Genomic DNA, 19,598 nt, shown 5'->3' with positions numbered 1-19,598 from the left:
CTTTGAATACACATGAGAGAAGCAGGCCTACATTTTTATACCCACATAATGAGTCAGCTCTGTAACATTAGATGGTATAATATATAATAATGACTCTCAGGGCACTTGCATTTGCTGACCTCTCTTGGGAGCTCGGCACAATTATTTACCCAGCAGAAATTCATAGAGCAAAGCTAATGTAATTCTGTCAAAGAGAAGAAGATGTAGCTTCCTCCACTTCTTTTCAATTAAAACAAGATGATCGTACGGGCGAAGGCAAAAGCTGTGTGAATTTTTTATTTTTTTTATTTTCAGTGTCACGTCACTGAAAAAAATAGGAAAACAGCTTTTCCCTTCGCCTGTACGATCATCTTGTTTAGGCCAAAGACTATTTTGAACTCTGCTATAGTGTGAGCATTGGTGTGTGATGATAATTGCTAACATAGTAGACAGGTGTTAATCTAGTATCTGTTTATTTAACATTTGTATAGTCGGTTATTCTGTGCTCGGTGGCTCTAATATCTGTAAAATCATTTAGCCCTCTGTACGATGCATGATAAATGATGGCAAAAAAGCCATAACGTAAGATAATTTGACTTTTTTTGTTTAATTGATGATCAGGATAGAGAGACATGGATCCACTTGATGAACATGATTTGCGAGCACGGCTGTCGTTCTCCTCCACACTGACCTGAGGCGACTTGGAAATGGAGCTTGAACTTTCTATGTTGTGTTCAAGTCAAGCTGCTTTTAAAGCACCAATTTATATTAAATACATGTTCTGTAAAGTTACAAATTTACACCTGTCTGGGTGTGACTTATGACTGATCATTTTCCCCTCAAAACAATCAGAACCAAGCCTCTGGTAGTTTAACATTTCCCATCTGGCGACACTGCTGGTCTGAGGAGATGGATGTGTGAATTAACTGAAATAATTCAACACACATTCTTCAATGTGAATCAAAAAAGTAAAAAAGTTTTTGTTTTTCTTAAGTTTGTTTAAAGGTTATTTAGCATAAAGTTACAAGCAGATATATTGAGCTATTTATTTTTAGCTGAGTTGTTGGTTAGGTTCAAATAGAATAATTAGACATTTGTGTAAATTTGGAATTACTGCCATTGTTGATATCAGCTGTTTAACATAAATGACTGTTTCATAAAGACTATGCTCCACTACTACAGCCACGCTCTTATTTTAGTCTCATAATCACTTCCTGCTGGGATCATTTGGTTCTCCCTAGATCAAATGGTAACAATCAAAACATTAGCATGCTGGAGTTTTGTCATTATCTAGCTTAGCGTATTAGCTAAGCTAGATAATGCTATTACCTCATCGCCTTATTGGCCTCTTAACTTGTCATTTTCTGTGATGTCCTTTTGTTTCTTCTTATGTATCTTTAATTTTAGATAAACTTTGACATTGACAGATGTTCTTCTGCTTGTTTCAGTGATCTTAAACAGTCTCGTGCTCACATTGCTCTCATCAAATTAAAAAAACTTCTCTCTTTCTTATCATGTTTTGGCTATATAGATATATTCATGATTTTCCTTTCATGATTGCACGCAATCGCATGAATGCAATTTAAGAGTAAAATTCTTCTTCAGCTGAATAAATCTTGTAAACAATATATACAGCTGATTAAATTCAAGTAAATCTAAGAAAGCTTTCCGAGTGACCTTGGGATATACAGAGCTATAACAAGCACACAGATTTTGCAGATGAATGGAGGTATAAAGTCTTCACCATGAACCATGTAGTTATTATTTCTCTCTTCAAGTGTCTTTTGAAAAGAAGTTAGAAGGGCAGAATGATGAGAGTGGAATCTTGTGTTGATGAACAGTGAATCTTCAGTTATCTTTTGAATTTAAAGTCTGTTCTGCAGTTCACTGCTGTTTATATCTGTAACACATTGACCTTATTAAGTTTACTCACTTTATTCATCTGGATACTCACCAGGATGGCCGAACTCATTAAATTCTTGCGACTCCACTAATGGCGGTGAAACTGATGTCTGTTTGTTTTGTGTTCAAACCAGGTCCGTCTCTAATTGGCGCTCTGAAGAAGGACTGGGCCTCCCCGAACAGTATCGCTCTCTCTTGGCAGCAACCAGAACAAACAACGCTCCCCATCCTTGACTACGAGATCAAATATTATGAGAAGGTACAGTTCCTTCGGCTTGTGTCCAGATCGATTCTCAAATTGCAGGGCAGACCCACATTTTGGCACAAAAATCAACAGATATTTCCAGGTTTTTATTTTTAAAAGAAAATCTTCATGGCCCTTAACATCCTGGCACAGCAGTACAGTCCGCTGATTAACCAGTCACATACAAAACTGTTAACCTGGGATTATATCCTGCTAAAACGTCCACAATGTTGAAAGAAAGAGGTGCATAAAAATTAAACTAATCTTCAGTAGAGATTGTAGTAATTACACGCATATTGTCAGTGTAAACTCAGAGTAGATGCAGCACAAATTTTCATCGTCCAGTGGGTAAATCTAGCCGTCAGCGATTGGACACCTTTTGGTGTATACCATTTCTGCATTGCTGAGATTGTTTTGATCATCCTCCACTCCCTCCCACAGGAACACGAGCAGCTGAGCTACTCGTCGACGCGCACCAGAGCTCCCAGTGTGATCATCTCAGGTCTGAAACCAGCGACCTGGTACGTCTTCAGCGTACGCACCCGCTCGCCAGCTGGATACAGTTCCTACTCCCATAAATATGAATACGAAACCACAGGAGACTGTAAGTACCCCCGAACCATCTGCAGCACTTGTTTCTGTGGACGGATACATCTGTCTCTGTCTCAGACCTCATATTACCGTGCTGTCCATCAGTTTGCACCTGGCATTAACATGTTTTCGATATGCGGTGCAGGTGACCGCTTGTGGTCGGTTCTCAAACGCCTCCTCGCCGCATTCCCACCTGTATTTTGAGCTGTCTCCTTTGTGATGATATCACTCAGGGCTGATGGTAAAAGCAGGTCGGAACAATGACTTTATCTTAAGTTGTGTATTTCTGCTGATGACAGTCTTGTAGCAGCAAAAGGAAAAGATAAAGAAGATCATCAAAGGTGTTTTGCAGCTGTACATCTAACCCCTTCAAATGACTGAGGTCAAGACCATAATTGGTATTAGGTTTGTGTAAGATTAAAGGCTAAAAGTTTTTCTGAATATAAAGCAGGTAAAGTAATGGAAGCAAACAAAAAACATCCCACTTTGGTGTCTGTTTGGGACGAGACTGCTGAAAGGGGTCATAAATCCATTATGAGTCCACTTTACATGAAAAGACTCAGAATCCATGTATTAGATTATGCGCTGTATCAAGGCCAGTGAAGACGTTTCTTTCCTTTGCTGAAAATGATTGATTTTGTAGCTTAGATCACTAAAAAAGAAAAAGTGAGTTAAAATCTTACAGACTTAAAGCGTAAAATGTCCCAAACATCGTTAAAATGCAGTGTTTTAATGTCTGAGTGTTCTCATCTTCGTGACAGTAAAGTCACATGTAGAGGATGCTCGCTACATGCTGCAGTTCAGGGTCAGATGAAGTTCAAGTAGCCTGGAGCAGCACTCAGGGCCACCGGCACCAAGGGGAGCACAACAGCAGCTGATCAGGTTGACTGTGAGCCCACCAACAGGAAAATCCCTGCAACTTGCAATTTTTTATACAATCCTGGACATTGCACCAAGTCACAGAGTCTCAAACACTACAACATCACATTTACATATACAGAGCAACATTATGTAAATTGCAGCAGATCATTGTCCAACCATCATCCATCCTTTAGTCCCTTTTTGTTCATACCCTCTGGACTATCTTTGTTTTCCATTACCATCATTAAAATCAACTCATGCTTATTGTGTATCATGGGAAAGTTAATTTAGGACCAAGGAGAGATTATACAATAAACTAGTTTGTTAAAAGAGTTAAAGTTTGCACAACAATATTTGATATTTGACTGCTCAACAGCCGTTCCGCACAATAGTCTTTCCACAGTTCCCATGCTTTGCTTGTACTGTTTACTTCTGGGTCGGATTTTCTCAGAATGTAGTTGAGAATTGCAATGTTGAAGAAGACTGAAATATTTTTAGATTTCTAAAAAAAAAAAAAAGAAAATGTGTGAAAATAGCAGCATCGTCCTATGTTTTTGCATCTTACTCTTTTGTTTTGACATTACCAGTTAATTCAAAATAAAAATAAACCATCATTTTGTCCCATTATTATAATTTTGTATATGTTTTAGTCCATTTAGTCCTCTACCTTTTCACTGTTAACTATTCGGACACATTGAGTATGTATTTGTCTAAAATGTCCAACCAAAGGAAGAAACTATACTCCATCCTTTCAAATCACAAACACTACCGGCACCGTGGTCCGATTTTGCTTGTGGGTGATCCGTCCGTCTCTTGAATTGGTGATTGAAAAAACTGAATACAATCAACAAGGGAGCCTGATAATACCTCCTTGATGTTCGGTGTATTTTCAATGATTTCGTGTGTCTGAGCAGTAGCTTTATTGCAAGTCTACTCGTGGAATACAAAGGTCCAGCTGCCCTTTTATGTTGGGTCAGGTATTGTTGAGGGGTGATTTGGCTTCACAGTGGCCCTCTGCCTTCCAAAGCTGCAGAGCTTTGCTTTATCTGCGGATCAGACGGTGCTTGGCCGGGCCTTTGTACCGGCTGGCCTTTTATCTGAAAGAGAAAGCAGATTTAGACCCTGTCGCTCTATCCCCTCCCTGTCAGTCTGTCTCTCCGCCTGTCAGTCACCATCTCATGCGCTCGTTTTCCCATCCCGTCCGTGTGTTTGTCTGTCACTTCCGCCTCCCTCTCTCTCCCTCCCTCTCTCTCTCTCTCTCTCTCTCTTGTTTGTTTTTATCTCTCGTCTGTCATCCCTCAACTCGCATCTTTCATCCTGTCCTCTCTTGCCCTTCTCTCTCTCTCTCTCTCCATACACTCACACTCACATACACACACACACCTCATTACAGCGGCATCAGTCCAACACATCTGCTTAGTTAGTGATGTGAAGAGTGTGTGAGGCCGACAGCCGGGGGAGAATTGTCTCGTGTGATCTGGCCACCGCCACTTTCACTCTCCCTCCCTCTGAGTAGTCTGTAATTACTTTTATCCAGCACACGCATTCTTGACACCCGGCGCCCACACATACACACACACACACACCTGAATACTGTATAAACCCCCTCAGAGCCTCCACTCGCTGGGCTGGCCGACCACGCACCCCGATCTCCAATTCATATTCATTAAGCGTGAAATATTATAGAAATAAGTTTGGTAATAGCAATCATCTTTCAATTATCTTGGATTCGTTAGCCTTGTGACAAGACACAGAAAAGGGGAAAATCATGAATATCAAATGGGGCCAATTTAACCAAATGATCATAGACTAAATCACAATTTCATGAATGAATAATATTAATTAAACAGCAGCAGGCCTATGAATCATTCCAGTACGAAGGCTGACGGAGGGGTTTTTTGCATCACAAAGAGCCGATCAGATGTCCCTCCGTAATATCTGCCTGTCAAGAGAGCGTGCATGGTGTACGTATCTATGGTGCGTTGATGGAGGGGAGAATTTACGATAACGTGGGATGAAAATGTTGCTCTTTTTTCACTCTCTTTTTATCCTGCCTCCCATCTATCCCGTTCCCTGCGTTTGTTATCCTCACCTGCTTATATTTGTCTTCTTCCCATTTCCTTCGTCTGTTCTCCCATTTCCCTGCAATCCACTGAACCTTCTTTTTCTGACTCTCTCCTCCTTCTTCAACACCTTTAGCGTCGGACATCGCTTCCGATCAAGGCCAGGTGTTGGTCATCGTCACAGCAGCGGTCGGTGGCTTCACCCTCCTCGTCATCCTCACCCTCTTCCTCCTGATCACTGGCAGGTAAGAGCACATCACGATCTTCACTTATTTGACTGATTGGATCCCCTCTCAGGACTGTGTGGGTGCACAGACCATTTCCTCGTTGACATTTCCCTTCAGTAGTTTAAGTTTTGTTGCACTTGTCAATGTAGACAACTTTACAAACTAATTGCATTTTAAATCATCCTATGTGATGCTACTCAGCCGATCGTATCTGTGTATCTGGGTGAGGTGTTGGGGGCTGTAGCTTTCCCGCTGTTAAAAATCAACAAATCGCTTACTGCTTATTACTGTATGGAGTTTTGCCGGCCTCAGGTAATTATCAGGGTAGCCTCGTTTATCTTTCGAGGTCTAATAAACCAACATAATTAGCACCTTTGTAATTGTATAGAGCCTTTCTCTGATAAAATTTCTTTAAGACCATAATTCTCAGAACACATAATGTATTTTCCGCTGAGGCACATTTTCAGAAGCAGAAAAAAGTTTTTGGTTTGTTTTTGCCTTTTGAAGGGTGCATCTGTGTATTGTGTTTTGTGTTTTGGAAGTTCAGGAGGCCTTAATGGGAGCAGACATTTAGAAAAGCAATTTTATGAACCATGGCTGCGATCTGTTACTGTAAGCCTTGTACAGTATCTCTTATAAATTAAAATGATAACACTTTGGTTTGCCTGCACAGTCATATGAGGATTTCTGCTGTTTTAAAGGATTGTTTGTTTGTGGTTGATGTTCCTTTGTGTACGTACACAACTGTACAGGCTTCATATTTCTCAGCTTACAGTAGGTGTTCAGTATCCACTCCAGGGAAGCTGCTGAACAAACTATACAGAAGACTGCATTACATTCTGCTCTAACAACTGCCTTTGGACTTTGACAAAGTCATCTATCTATCTGATGTGTAGGCTGGTATAGTGTCTGCACAGGTCTGTCATGCTGTGCTCAGATTACCGATCACAAAGCAACAGGATGTGAGAAATCTCAATGGAGGCTGACAATGTGGAACTCTGACACCCGACACTTGTAGCTGCATGACAGGCGTGGCGCGCCGCAGATCAACTTTGATTTGTAGCGCATCAACTTCCAACAGTCACTCAGCGACAATGTACTGTACCCACGCTTGGCTGTTTTGTGAGTTTGTCACTCGTACTGTTAACAAAACATTAGTCAGATCTGTGTGTGAGCTTACTTACTCAGATGTTGAGTACATATGTGTGTGTGTGTGAAGGTGTTTGGTCACATGGTTTCATTTTTTGTGTGTAGTCGTCAACCCTACTGCCAGACCAGAGTCACTTTTGGAGCACCTAGACTAGATTATTAGATCTGATAATAAAATACCATTGTACTTGATTGATTTCTTTTGGCCTATCCAGCCCCAACAAGACAATTATGCACAAACATACCCACTGTGTATGATGTGTTTTTATTTCACACTGTTTTACAGCAACCATGTTTAAATGAGAGACAAAGTTACGCCCTTTCCAGTGGACATCATGGGCCTTATTACAGAAAAAATAAGGCAGTGAAAGGAGAAAGACAAAAAACTTTTTGATCCTGTTTGAGTCGCGCCATGAACTACACATTTGTTGTTTGTTCATTTAAAAAATCATTTTCCAAGTCAAGAAAGTGACAGTTTGTCTTAAGTAAAGAAAAATACCATCTAGTTTGGTGTGAAACCGCTCAATGAACTGCATCGTATCCCTCAACACATGTCACCAGTACAAACATAGCCACCAACTCAGCACAGAAAACACTTTTACATCGACAAACATCATATGTGTATACACATGGCACAGGATTAGATAGTCATTGATTACTGTACACATTTTTTCCCAACAATGAGGTCCCATGAGGTCCACCGGAAGAGGTGTGACTTCTGCACTCCATAATGCCCCTGTTAATAATACTCCGGATAACACATTGAAACAGATATACTCATTATATTCAAAAACATATATTGACAATTGAGCTCATATTTAGATTTGAATATGGTACAGTTAACTACTGTAAATCACCAACTGCGCTAGATGAAAATGGATCCATATAAACTGCAATAACTCATCGCTGAACATTCAGGTGATAATCAGGTTTCATCTCTACAAGCAGCTCCTTTCACATCGTCACATTGTTTTCACATTGTCATTCAAAGACTTATGCTGTGAAGATAGCTGCGATAAACGCTTTAAAGATATACGGTGATGCTGTGTCTGGTCCCCCGTTAAGTGCATATAAATGCAATCAACAATAGATCAACCTCTCTGTCAACGCTGCAAGTACTTCTTTTTGATGAAACAAGATTGAGAAGAATATGCTTCACGTGATTAATATGACATGTTTGATAGCTTAGAGAGTGTAGCCCTGGGAGAGAAGAGCCGGGATGAGCAAGTGGTAAACAGCAGCGTGCGATAGTGCGTCCAGTCCTTTCAAAGCCATTCCTGTCAGTAACACACACATTATTACACACTTTGAGTAACCGTGTGATATTTATCGAACATGCGCTGTGACATACATCGGCAGTGAGCTCATTATGCATTTGATTTGAAGGAGCACTGCACAAAAAGAAGGGGCAGATGTGATAATTGCAGCTGATTGCACATTCTGCTGAAATTACCGGGGGTTCAAATGTTTGCGAGGGTCAGATTTGCATAATAGTCTCAGCCTCTGAGGACGTGTGAAAATAATGTGATTGTGATTCAAAGGATAGTTGTGGTGGGAGAAAGCACCTCAAATTAACCTTTATTCCACAGAAACAGAGCTGTCTGAAAACTATTATGTTAACCAAGGGGGCCAGACCTTTTTTCAATTGGGAAGCCATAACTATAATTTTATGAATGAACTTCAATGTGATCAACGTAGTGTGAACAACAGTGTTGATGCAATGTCAATCATGTCTATTTGCCTTGAAGCAGAGATTACTACTGAAGTTAGCATGCTAACACGCTAGCCTCGACTCCTCCTGTCTCCTAATGACACTTTGAATCCCAAGACGTAAACAAAATAAACCCATAAAATGTCAACGTTATTTTACAAAACAGAAGTAAGACAAACTTAATTGCCTCGTCAACTCATCGTCAAACACGCATTGACATAAGATTAAACAAAAAAAAACCTGGTTCGTCTTTCCAAAATCACGAAATAAATCCTCAAGTTACAGAGTAAGATGTAAAAAATATTTTACGTTTTTACACGTTCTACAAGTCATAGTCCTGGTCAGAGCTGTTAGCACTGTCTTCTTACTTGCATCTGTCAGCTTCAGAGGCTGTGTTCAGTCCCAGTCAGGTGTCCAGCTGTGATCACTGGGAGGCAGTTGGGACCGGTTCACTTAACCCGGTTGACAATGGTCCATTCATCTAAGATTGCAAAGCAGGTTAGTGCATATAGCTCCAAGGCTACCTGAGCTACCAGCTAATGGTGGCTGTTCACTACAGCAAAGAGTAGAATGAGCAGCAGAAAGCAGTTATGCTGCCCCCTTGTAGTTTTGGAACAACTTTTTAATTCTGGCTATTTTTTTTACAAATAATACCTTTAATCTTTGGCCAGACGTTCCCTTAACTGCATGCCTTCCCGCTCAAAGTGCCACCTAAACTCATTCTAACTTTGGAGAAGCTAGCCTTGTATTTGCTGAAGAGTGAAAACTCATGTTGTACATGATAGACGTAACATGCTTTTTTTTAACTACAGCCTTGGCATCACTATATAAATAAGTTTTTTATGAACTTAGTGATCACAGACAAATGCCTTATTGTGATCACCAGAAGGATAATAATACATACTGCGCAACTCAGTCATAAATTCGACTCTCAGTCTGTCTAATCAGAGCCAAAATTTAGCGCACGTTAGAAGAATTTTCCTAAATGAGCGGTGAACTTCACAGATATGAGATCAGTTTGTGCACTACGTCCCAGTGAAGTAATAAATTGTTAGCATGAGTCAAACGTCACAGGGATTTTTAGTCCATCGCCTTTTAATCAATAAATACATTTTCAGCATTCTTTATTATACTCATGATGTGATCAGTGTGTGTAGGACGGTTGGTGCTCCAAGATTTTCATTTAAAAATCTCACACACACTCACTCGTTGCGAGTGCTAAGGCAAGAGCCCTTTTAGACATTTTGCTTTTTTTTTTTCAGCTGTAGTTGGAGTGAATATCTGCGATCCCTTTGCCCCGTGTAGGAGGGAATTTCACTCTCTTTCAGTTTCGAAAAAAAGGTCTGAATGTACTCGAGCTGCTTGAGAAAGATGAGAGCTTTCAGTCACACTCACTGATGTAAGGTTTTATAAGTAAAGGACCCGCCGCATGAGGAGTTTGAACACCCGGCTGCCCTGAGTGTTTACGTGTGTTTGTGTGTGCTCGTCCAAAGCTGTCGTGTTTGTACAGATGTAGCCTCGCTGAGGAGTTTTACTTTACATGTTGCTCCGTATCCTTGAATTCTCGGTCAGTTTCTGCAATTCTTTTATAATTTTCTTCAAAGTTACTATTACTTTCTTCTGTGCCCTCTGTCGCCTCCGCCGCGAGAGATGAGGTGACTGTGAGGGGTGTTCGGGCAAGAGAGGAGCAGTTTGAATTACACTGATGCTTTGATTAAGGCTCTCTGCAAGGTTGTTCTCTGTTTCGCGTGGGCGTGTAAAGCGGCTTGTGAATATGTACTGTAACAATGACCAGAGAGCGGCGGAAAGAAGCCGAAACGTCTTTGTGTGTGTCGGTGTCAGTGTGTGTGGCCTCTTTTCAACATGAAAGCCGGCGAGACAGAGGGATAGGCGGATAAAGGGGATCAGAGGATAGGACTGGAAAAGGCTGATAAAGGCACATGCCACCATTTCTTTAATGAACAGCTTGACCCCATCAGCAGAGGTCAACAGTAGCTTTCTAAATCCCCCTTCTTGTCCTCTCTGCCAGTGTCACCCGCCATGTTATCTGCTCTGTCTATCAGTGTCCGTGATCCCACAGACTTCACTTAGCTGCGGCCCAATCTGGCAACCTGCGGCTCGTAGCCCTCTGACACCGGCTCTAATCTGGCATCCCGGATTATGTTAAGTCTTCAAAGAGGAGGCGGCTCACATGTGATCACATGAACCCACACACACAAACACCCAAACAAGAAGGCGCTCACACGCGAGTATGGTGTGGGCATTTTCTCACCTAACTTGTTCAGATGCGGCCTGCATTATCTCATACTTTGTTTTGCCAGAAGTATTGTCTATTAGTCCAATTCTGAGACAGAGGAAATAAATTGATAAAGAAAATCTCCTCAAACGTGGAGAGAAGGCAGCTAACTCTAAGGAGACCTATTACGCTTTTATAGTCTTCTCCTTTCGGTCAATGTTCTTGTGCTTTTCAAAAAACTTTACAAATTTAAAAAGGTCAAAGTCAACACCAACAGAAGCGCCTCTCTCCCACAGAAAGCACTGCTCCTGAAACATCTCGCCAGAAGTCCCGCCTTTAATTCTGTGACTTTGTGACATCACACTACATCACAGAGTTATTATTTGCATGATTTATGCCTAGCAGAAAGTCTGGCATGGAGGAATTGATTTAGCACAGCTGCTCTGTTGTTGCTGATGGTGCTGTGTCAGGCATGTGTTAGCTGACCAACCAGAGCAGACTGGGTATTCAGGAGGGGGGGGACTTAAAGAGACAGGAGCTATATAAGGGTGTTTCAGGCAAAGGGGAAAAACTGATTAGATTTTGTGATCTTTGAAGCGTGTACACCTATTCTAGTCATAATAAAAAATAGAATTATGAATCTGAGTGTTTCCCTTAAAACATAATGGTATTATTCAAAGACCTGGAGTGAAGGATTTTGGGGAATCTAAAGGCATCGATAGAATATGATGGTCATATTATGTTTTCATTAGTGTACAATCACCTTTATAAAAGAATCAGGTTTTTCGTTACCTTAGTATGAGCCTTTTATATCTACAGAGGGTGCAGCTCTTCCTCCAGTCTGCCATGTTGCAACACAGTGTCTCTAGAAATCTTTTTTATTGCAATATCTACTTTATTTAGTCGCTGTATCCGAAGTTAGAGAAAACGCATCCATCCAAAACAGATCATTAACAACAGCACATTAACTTAAATGAGGTCTCTCTACACTCGGGCTATCCTACACAGACACAAGGGTTCCCCCAAACCCCACAAATACAAGTAAACAATTGAAGCTGCACACAGTGAAAAAACTAATACACCAACAATCCAACAAAATGTGGAGACCGAAAACAAGGTACAGTATATTAACAGTTCCACAGTACTGATAAGCTCACGGCCACTTAACATTAACCCAAATATGTGTGTAACCAAATTCGATACAACTGAAATTAAAAGAAAATGAAAACACTGTATGGTGTCGGCCGTCACACAGACCCACACCAGCAGTGAAATATGCCAGCACCATAACATCCGGTGGGACTCGGGCCAAGATGCAGACGTCTTGTCCCTCAGCTCCGCCAGCGTCATCTCCAGGAGGGAGATAGCATCTCTCCTGTGGACCACAGTGGTGTGGAGGCGCAGGGCTGGGGGAGAGGTGGACCTGTCTGCAGCAGTGACAGTGAAGAGAGGACTGCTCTGAAGTGACAGTGTGGACGTGAGAGATCTCTGTCTCCGTCTCTGTGGGGGGTTCGGGTCAGGTCTCCGGGCTCTGCTCTGCTTCTCGCTGCAACTCCTTTAAAGTTTCTATCAGGCACGCGCTATCGGACTTTAAACGTCTGCCTCTTAATTGAATAAACACTCTCAAATGAGACACGTTTCAGCAAAAGACATGATGCCAATTTCCGATACCACTAAATTCTGGATTAAATGTTGCCGCAGAAGCATGAGTGTATACAAACAATCATATTAATAGTTCTGTTTCACATTCCTAAGAGCATAACAGTAAATTGATCGCTAAATTACCAGATTTGACGCACAGAAAATCTTTTTAATGTACGACAAAATAATGTGGATGATGGGTGAATTTTTTAGGGCACATTTATGACTTTATAATCTGGGAGGATGTTTGAGGTTTTCTCTCGTAAATCTGGAAAATTTACTACTTTAATCTCAGAAAATATCTAAGTTATTTATCATAAATTTACAACTTTAATCTTCTCAGAGGTTTCTCTCTGAATATTAGCCCCTTACCACAGCTCTGAAAGATGTATTTTCATAGATTGAGGTACTTTTAAGAGGTTGAGAAGGTTCTTTACATGTCCAATCAGTCTAAACTAATGTGTTTTAAAATGTTTTTTCTTTGTTTGTTTCCCAATAGAGGGGGGAAAGCCTGTCAGCCGTCCAAAATCATCAGCTTTCATGCATGCCAGCGCTGCCAACAGCATTATTATCCACAACAAAATTTACAGCTGCGGCAGCTTGTGAGCAAACGGGTCACAACCTCCAGTTTTATCATTTTTAAGCATCTTCACGCCTGCAGTGGGACTGATTAGGAGACAAGCAGCGGCGTTCTAGATTCTATCTGAGAAATGATGAAATGCGGGTAAATCTACGAGGGGATCTACTCGTGAGAAGTGAGAGCGAGCGCCCCACGTGCTCACAGTGATTAATATACCTCCTCTGCAAAATCATCTTTAAAAGTAATCAGCGAAGCAGCCTGTGAGGGAACCCAGAGCGTCTCTCCCCCCTTCGTATTTTTATTTTCCGTCTCGCTGCTCCTCTCCAGCCATCCCACCTCGTGAGCGTTATAGGTCCATTTCGTAACAGTCATGTTTGAGTGAAGCCACTACCGAGCATTTAGGTGTCAGCATGACAGAAAAAAAAAACAATTACTTTCACTCCAGGCTGGATGTTTGTCTTAAAGGGTCAGATCACCCAAATTATTGTATGGATTTATGTCTGCATTCAATCATGAATGTTGGTGAGATCTGGATTCTCTGAGGATTCACTCTCGTCGGAGTTAGAGCAGAATTAAAAACTTTGATTAAGCCGCGCCTCGGTGTTCGTCCTGTGTGGAACTGTGAAGACGTCAATTTGAAATCGTTGGAAGGTTTCTGTCTTGTTTTGAGTTTCTTGACCCCCCAAAATGTGCCTCAATATTAACCACAGTATTCTGATGTCACCGAGCAATTAGAGCTGTGAAAATAACAGAGCACAGGTCTAATTTATTATTTATCTGATGCTTTAATGACTGTCCTGTTGTGGTTCTTGTTGTTGTTGTTGTTGTCTTTAAAGCTTTATGCTTCTGAAATAATTTGAATAAGCAAGGTCTGCTAATGGAAAACAGCTAAAACAAAGAGATGTAAATTTAGAGAAGCAAATATTCAGTCAGTAGAAACTTCATTGAAAGTAGTTCAGACGGTCCTGACACGGGATTAAATCTGAGAGTTTTATGTCACTTTAATAATAAACAACAATAAAGTTGAATCAACGGACCAGGCAGTTTTACTTTAATAACAACTAAACTTTCTCGTTTGGCTGGATTGTATATATTTTTCCTTTCTGGTGGCGATATTTATAATAATATATGATATGCAGTTTATAGTCCCTTTATATTGTATTTTAGAGCATGACAACATTGGTTCACTCACTCACAGTGACTCATGTCTAACACTATTCTGAGCTCTCGAAGTAGCACGAGGCTCCGTTACTGATGTATCAGTTTCTTTGACAGAGGACAACACATGTGGGCGTTGTTACCTCTGATTAGAATACAACTTATGCAGTGTATATTTGCAGTCCTTGTCCCTGGTTAGGCTACTGAGGAATAAAACAGGTGATGCAACACTCTGAGATAGAATCAAACAGACACCGATACTGGCTATAACATTGACAGGGAACAACAATAAAGAACACTGACTGAAACTAATGACTGAGAACAGACAAAAGGAAAACAAAAAGGTATGTAAGAAAACAAAGAGTCGGCGCTGGTCTGTTTCAGCTATCACAGTGACAGTGTGAGCGCTTACACCTGGAGTTTCTTTTTGAATCATTGTGTGGAGGAGTGAGGCCAAGTTTGAAGAAAATTGGCGCAATATTGGAAGCGGAGTAGGACGTGCATGAAATATTAATTACTATTAAATAGTAATGAATGAATAACGACAGGACTCGACATGATGAGTGTCTCTGTAGTAAAGGGGTTATTAATACAGGGCGGTTCTCTACGATGTGGTTCCAGGATTTCCAGAAATAAACTGAGATGCTTCAACTATATATTATGTATCACATGCACTGTTTATTGTATGTGCTTTGGCTGATGTGTGACTCTGACAGGGTGCTGTGTGTGTGTGTGTGTGTGTGTGTGTGTGTGTGTGTGTGTGTGTGTGTGTGTGTGTGTGTTCTCTCCACTTTTTTATTCCGCGGTAACATCCTGGCATCTATTTGGATAAAATTCTTCTGTGGTCTTTTTGCAGATGCTGTCATCTAATCTCTCCGCTTTTCAGACTTTCCTGGCAGCGGCTTTTTTTTTATCAGTCGTCGGCTGTCTCTCGGTCTCTCAGAGCCCAGATAAACTCTCTCACAAACACACACACACACACACACACACACACACACACACACAAGAGAGGACGAGGGAGACTTTTGCATTAGTGGATGCGGGTTAACTTCTCTCTCTCTTTAGAAGGGTGTTTTTTGTCTCTGTGTGAAAGTGCGTCTGAGCTGAGTTGAGCCAATCAAGTCACCTCCGTCTTCATTACTTTATTTCTTCCGAGGCTTCCTTCCGATCAACCTTGCAGTATTGTTTTGTTCTATTCTGTGTCGTGGTTTGGGATTTCTGCATCTTTCCACACCCCTCACCGACCTCTCATACTAAACCACTGAGACACATTTTTTTTTAATTGCTATCACATTCAGGTGTGAAAGCTAGTTGCCTTCATTTCTTCAATTTAGGGTGATTTTAGTGTGAGGTTGCCAAAGTACCACATTTTATCAGCAGGGGTGTTTGTGAAAGTGTTTCTGCGCGGCACAATAGTGTGAAATAAATGTTTTCTGTGAACATGTTTTACATCTTCACTGCAAAAGACATACAAATTAAGTTCTTTATTTAACCTGCTTTTCCTATAGGAGATAGGATTCTGGAATTTGGGGCCACTGGGTGATAAATGACTGGATAGAGGTCGTCTTAACTGGACAAGGATTTAACATTTTCTGAATATTCTTTAATTACAAATAATTTAATGGGAAGATGTTTATCACAGCCTGATCCCAACTTAAAGTTGTGATTATTGGGGTAATTAACTGTTAGCTGTTTATAGCGCTCTGAAGCAAAGAATCGTCCGCTGTAGGCACTGTGGGAACAAACTAAACATAAACTTTCTCCCTCCATCAAATAAAAAAAAAAAACTTAATTCATTATACTCTGGAGTTTACACTGAAAATTGTTTATTAAATGTTATTGAAACATGTTTTTTTTTGTTTTTTTTACCAATGAGAGTTGTTTCTATACTTTATGAGATATAAGACACTTCATTTTTCATTGCACTGCAAAATTACTGTAACTGTAAATTTAACAAGATTAAATAAACTAGACAAAAATAACCAAGCTACTGTACATACTTCCCACAGTGTGCCTGTGTCAGGTGGTGGTGGTGGTGGTGGGTGTTTTTGACGACCTGAGAACGAGCCTCAGACATCAAGTATCTCTTTCAGAATCGCTGACATAGTGTGACTTTAGTTGTCCACCTTAAAACGCACACACTGGCCTGCCAAGCCATTCTGTTTTCTCTCTCCCAGTATGTGCCTGCTCTCATGACTGTCTTCATCTGTGGTATGTTAGGTAATGTACGTTTTGAACACGCCTTGCATTTTGGATTTTTTTTTTTTTTTTTTCAGCCGCGTTTCCGTTTTCACGACAGCAAGTGAGCAGCGTGTGGAGGAAACTTGTCATTAATTATGTAACCGATCGAATCAATTGAATCCAGCGTGTTACTGAACAACGCTGCATTAGCCAAGTGCCCTTACAAAGACGGTCTACATTAAACATCACAGTCAGAAGCGACGTAGCAGGGATAAGACAATGTTTGACGCTGTTTCAACATTGATCGATCTAGGAGGGGTAACTGTGCAGAAAGAGAGACGTGTTGAATGTTTAATAATTATGAATATGTATGTGTTATGTTTAATACGAGTCATTAAGTAGAGTTTTTTAAAGTATATAGCATTTTTGTTGAGGGTTTTTCTTGAGGGCCCCCTCAGTCTCCGGGTCCAGGATGATGTCACCATGACACCCCATGCAAAAAAAGTAATATAATTACACATTTGAGGTAAAAACCCTGTGACCCGTTCTGTCAATGTGTGTTTCCAGGTGTCAGTGGTACTTCAAAGCCAAGATGACCTCAGAAGAGAAAAGGAGGACCAATTATCAGAACGGACACGGTAAATCTATCTTCTTATTTGTTGTTGTTTTTTTATTATTTTTCTCTCACTCTGACCCTAATTTTTGTATTTTTCAGTCAAGAATAATTAAATCCCTAATATATGGTAATGACGGCAGAGGGGGGAGTCTGCGCAAGACAAAATCGGATATTTTGATAAACATGTGAAATCTGTTTGGCACGTTGCACAGTGTTAATGTTGGAAGATTTACTCTTTTTTTGCCAGAGCATCCAACCATTTAGTGAGAAAGCGCCAGGTTTTTTATTTTGTGGCGCTTCTTTTGCCAACAAAGCAGGGAGGGAAGCGAGGAGAGAGAGACTGCACGAGCCACCGTTAGCAGCTAGCAGGCCGCTCTCCTCTTTTTTTGCATTCAGCTTGCGCAGTGCGCTGCTGTACGGATCATTTCCCATGTGTTTCTGTGCTTATGTATATTTGAATTTTGCACAGGGATGACGCTCCTCACCACAGGCTTCAACAGAATGCAAAAAAAAACATTGATTTTCTATTTTTCAAGAATGTTCGCAAGAAAAGAAAAAGCCAATGTGGTATTATTAGATTCTGGAATTGAGACGTCAAACAAGTCAACAGTTTAGAATTCTTTCATCCAACGTCCTCCTTCATCTCTCCGTCTCTTCCTCCTCACATCAAGAACTCCTCTTCACCTCCTCTCAGGTTTCGTTTCATGTTCTCTGTGTGATTTTTTTTGTTTTTTTCTTTCTATTAATCTGGTTGTTGCGTCCCTGAGCTGTCTGCCTCTGCACCTCTGTACCTTCCGTCTTGTTTGCCAGCCTTTTGTCTTTTAATTCCCAACTTTTCATTCCTGATACCAAAAAAAGAAACTAAAATTGAAACGAGAGCTGGAAAGCGCAAAAAAAAAAAAAAGAGCGAGCAGAAAGAAGAAGATTGGGGCAAGACAAGGGGAAACTGCAGAGAGGAGGAGCAGAGACGAAAGAGAGAAACGAGGATGAGGGCAACGAGGTTGAGAGGCGAGGAATGGAGGCGAGGACAAAGAGAAATTAGGCGGCTTTGAGAGAAAAGTTGCTGGATTAGAGCTCAGAAGCCAGAAACAGATAGCGGAAAAGTAAGTGAAGAAACAGACATCAAATTAGTGTTTGAAGGTTTGCTAACAAGCTGTCACAAAGTTCTGAATTTCAATGTTAAACACACACTTTGTGAGGAAGTGTGTGTGTATGTTTGTGGTTGTGTGGTTGTGTGTGTGTGTGTGTGTGTGTGTGTGTGTGTGTGTGCCTACCCTCCTCAAGCTTCATCTCCTGTGTCGTGTCTCAGGTTTCAGCCTTGAGTGAGGAGTTTAGCAGAAGCTTTTCAGCGGCAGAACAGCCTCCTCAGGGTTTTACTGGTGTCAGCTCCGACGCCCGAGACAACTGATTTGTTGTTTTTTTTTTGTTTTGTGGCACCGTATCGATCCCTGAAGGAGAAACACGGCTTTTGTCAATAGGCCTCCCTCCGCTGGGAGGTCAGGGTCAAGAGCCAGACAAGCAGCAGTCTGTTAAAGGATTCACTGACTTGCTCAAGGACACTTCGACAGGGCGGATGCTCGCTTAAAGCGAGGGCAAAAAGACCTCGCCCTGGTTTTAAGGCCGGCTCAGTGTGAGACCCTGCTGCTTCTCAGGAAAAGACAGAGGAGAAACACGCTATGTTTGTGTGTGTTGCTCGTGTGCTTTGAGAGCAGATAATGAAGATCAGACAGGGTAACACTAACTGCCTCCCAGCTCATGATCAATAGCGGCAGGGAACTGTTTCTCCATTTGTCTAAGGAGTGACCAAATCTGCACAATGATTGTTGATACAGTATGAAAAGAAATACACGTTCTCAATCCCAGCGTCACCAATGTATTGTCTTATATGTTTGATTACATATTTTTGAGGCAAAAAGACAACATATTGGCATGCATTGAAAGATATGTGTGGACTCCTGTCATGTATTTAAATTTATTTGTAATGTACTACATTATCTTTTTCAGTATATATAAATATATGTCTGTTCCATAAGGGGAAGTTGGAAGTTTCTTTGGTTATATTGATGATAAATATACCAAAGATCAGCCTTTTGTTCCTGTATCGGTTCATTTTCCACCTAAACTGAAATGTATCAATGTATTTTGTAATCAAATCATGATTTTGTTTTATTTTAAAATCCATCAGTGTTCCACGTACCCTCTGGTAGCAGCAGATGTAACCCACTGGGTAAAAATACACGTGGTTAGGTAGTATTTGTTGCACCAGCAGTAGTGGAAATAGTAATGGTGGCGGTAAAAGCAGTAGCAATAAAAAAGTCTTACACAGTGTTGAAATTGAATTTACAAAATTATGGAAGGCTTCAGGCTAGTTTGGTCTTCCAGCCTCATCAAAATATACATATGTATATATATATATATATATATTAATAAGAAACATAATCATTGTTCATTGTCTCTGC

General features: G+C 40.8%; 1 protein-coding gene across 1 annotated transcript in view; it reads left to right on the top strand.

Annotated features, from left to right (window-relative positions):
- Positions 1-19,598, top strand: part of epha6 (eph receptor A6) — a 191,267-nt gene that overhangs the window by 151,212 nt on the left and 20,457 nt on the right. The window contains exons 6-9 of the mRNA XM_030428095.1: positions 2,016-2,140; positions 2,567-2,729; positions 5,777-5,885; positions 17,091-17,161. Coding sequence (XP_030283955.1) covers positions 2,016-2,140; positions 2,567-2,729; positions 5,777-5,885; positions 17,091-17,161 — 468 coding nt within the window. The remainder of the gene's footprint in view (positions 1-2,015; positions 2,141-2,566; positions 2,730-5,776; positions 5,886-17,090; positions 17,162-19,598) is intronic.

This window comes from Sparus aurata, chromosome 9 (assembly GCF_900880675.1).
Source record: "Sparus aurata chromosome 9, fSpaAur1.1, whole genome shotgun sequence".
NCBI lineage: Eukaryota > Metazoa > Chordata > Actinopteri > Spariformes > Sparidae > Sparus > Sparus aurata.
This window is presented reverse-complemented; position numbering and strand designations above follow the sequence as displayed.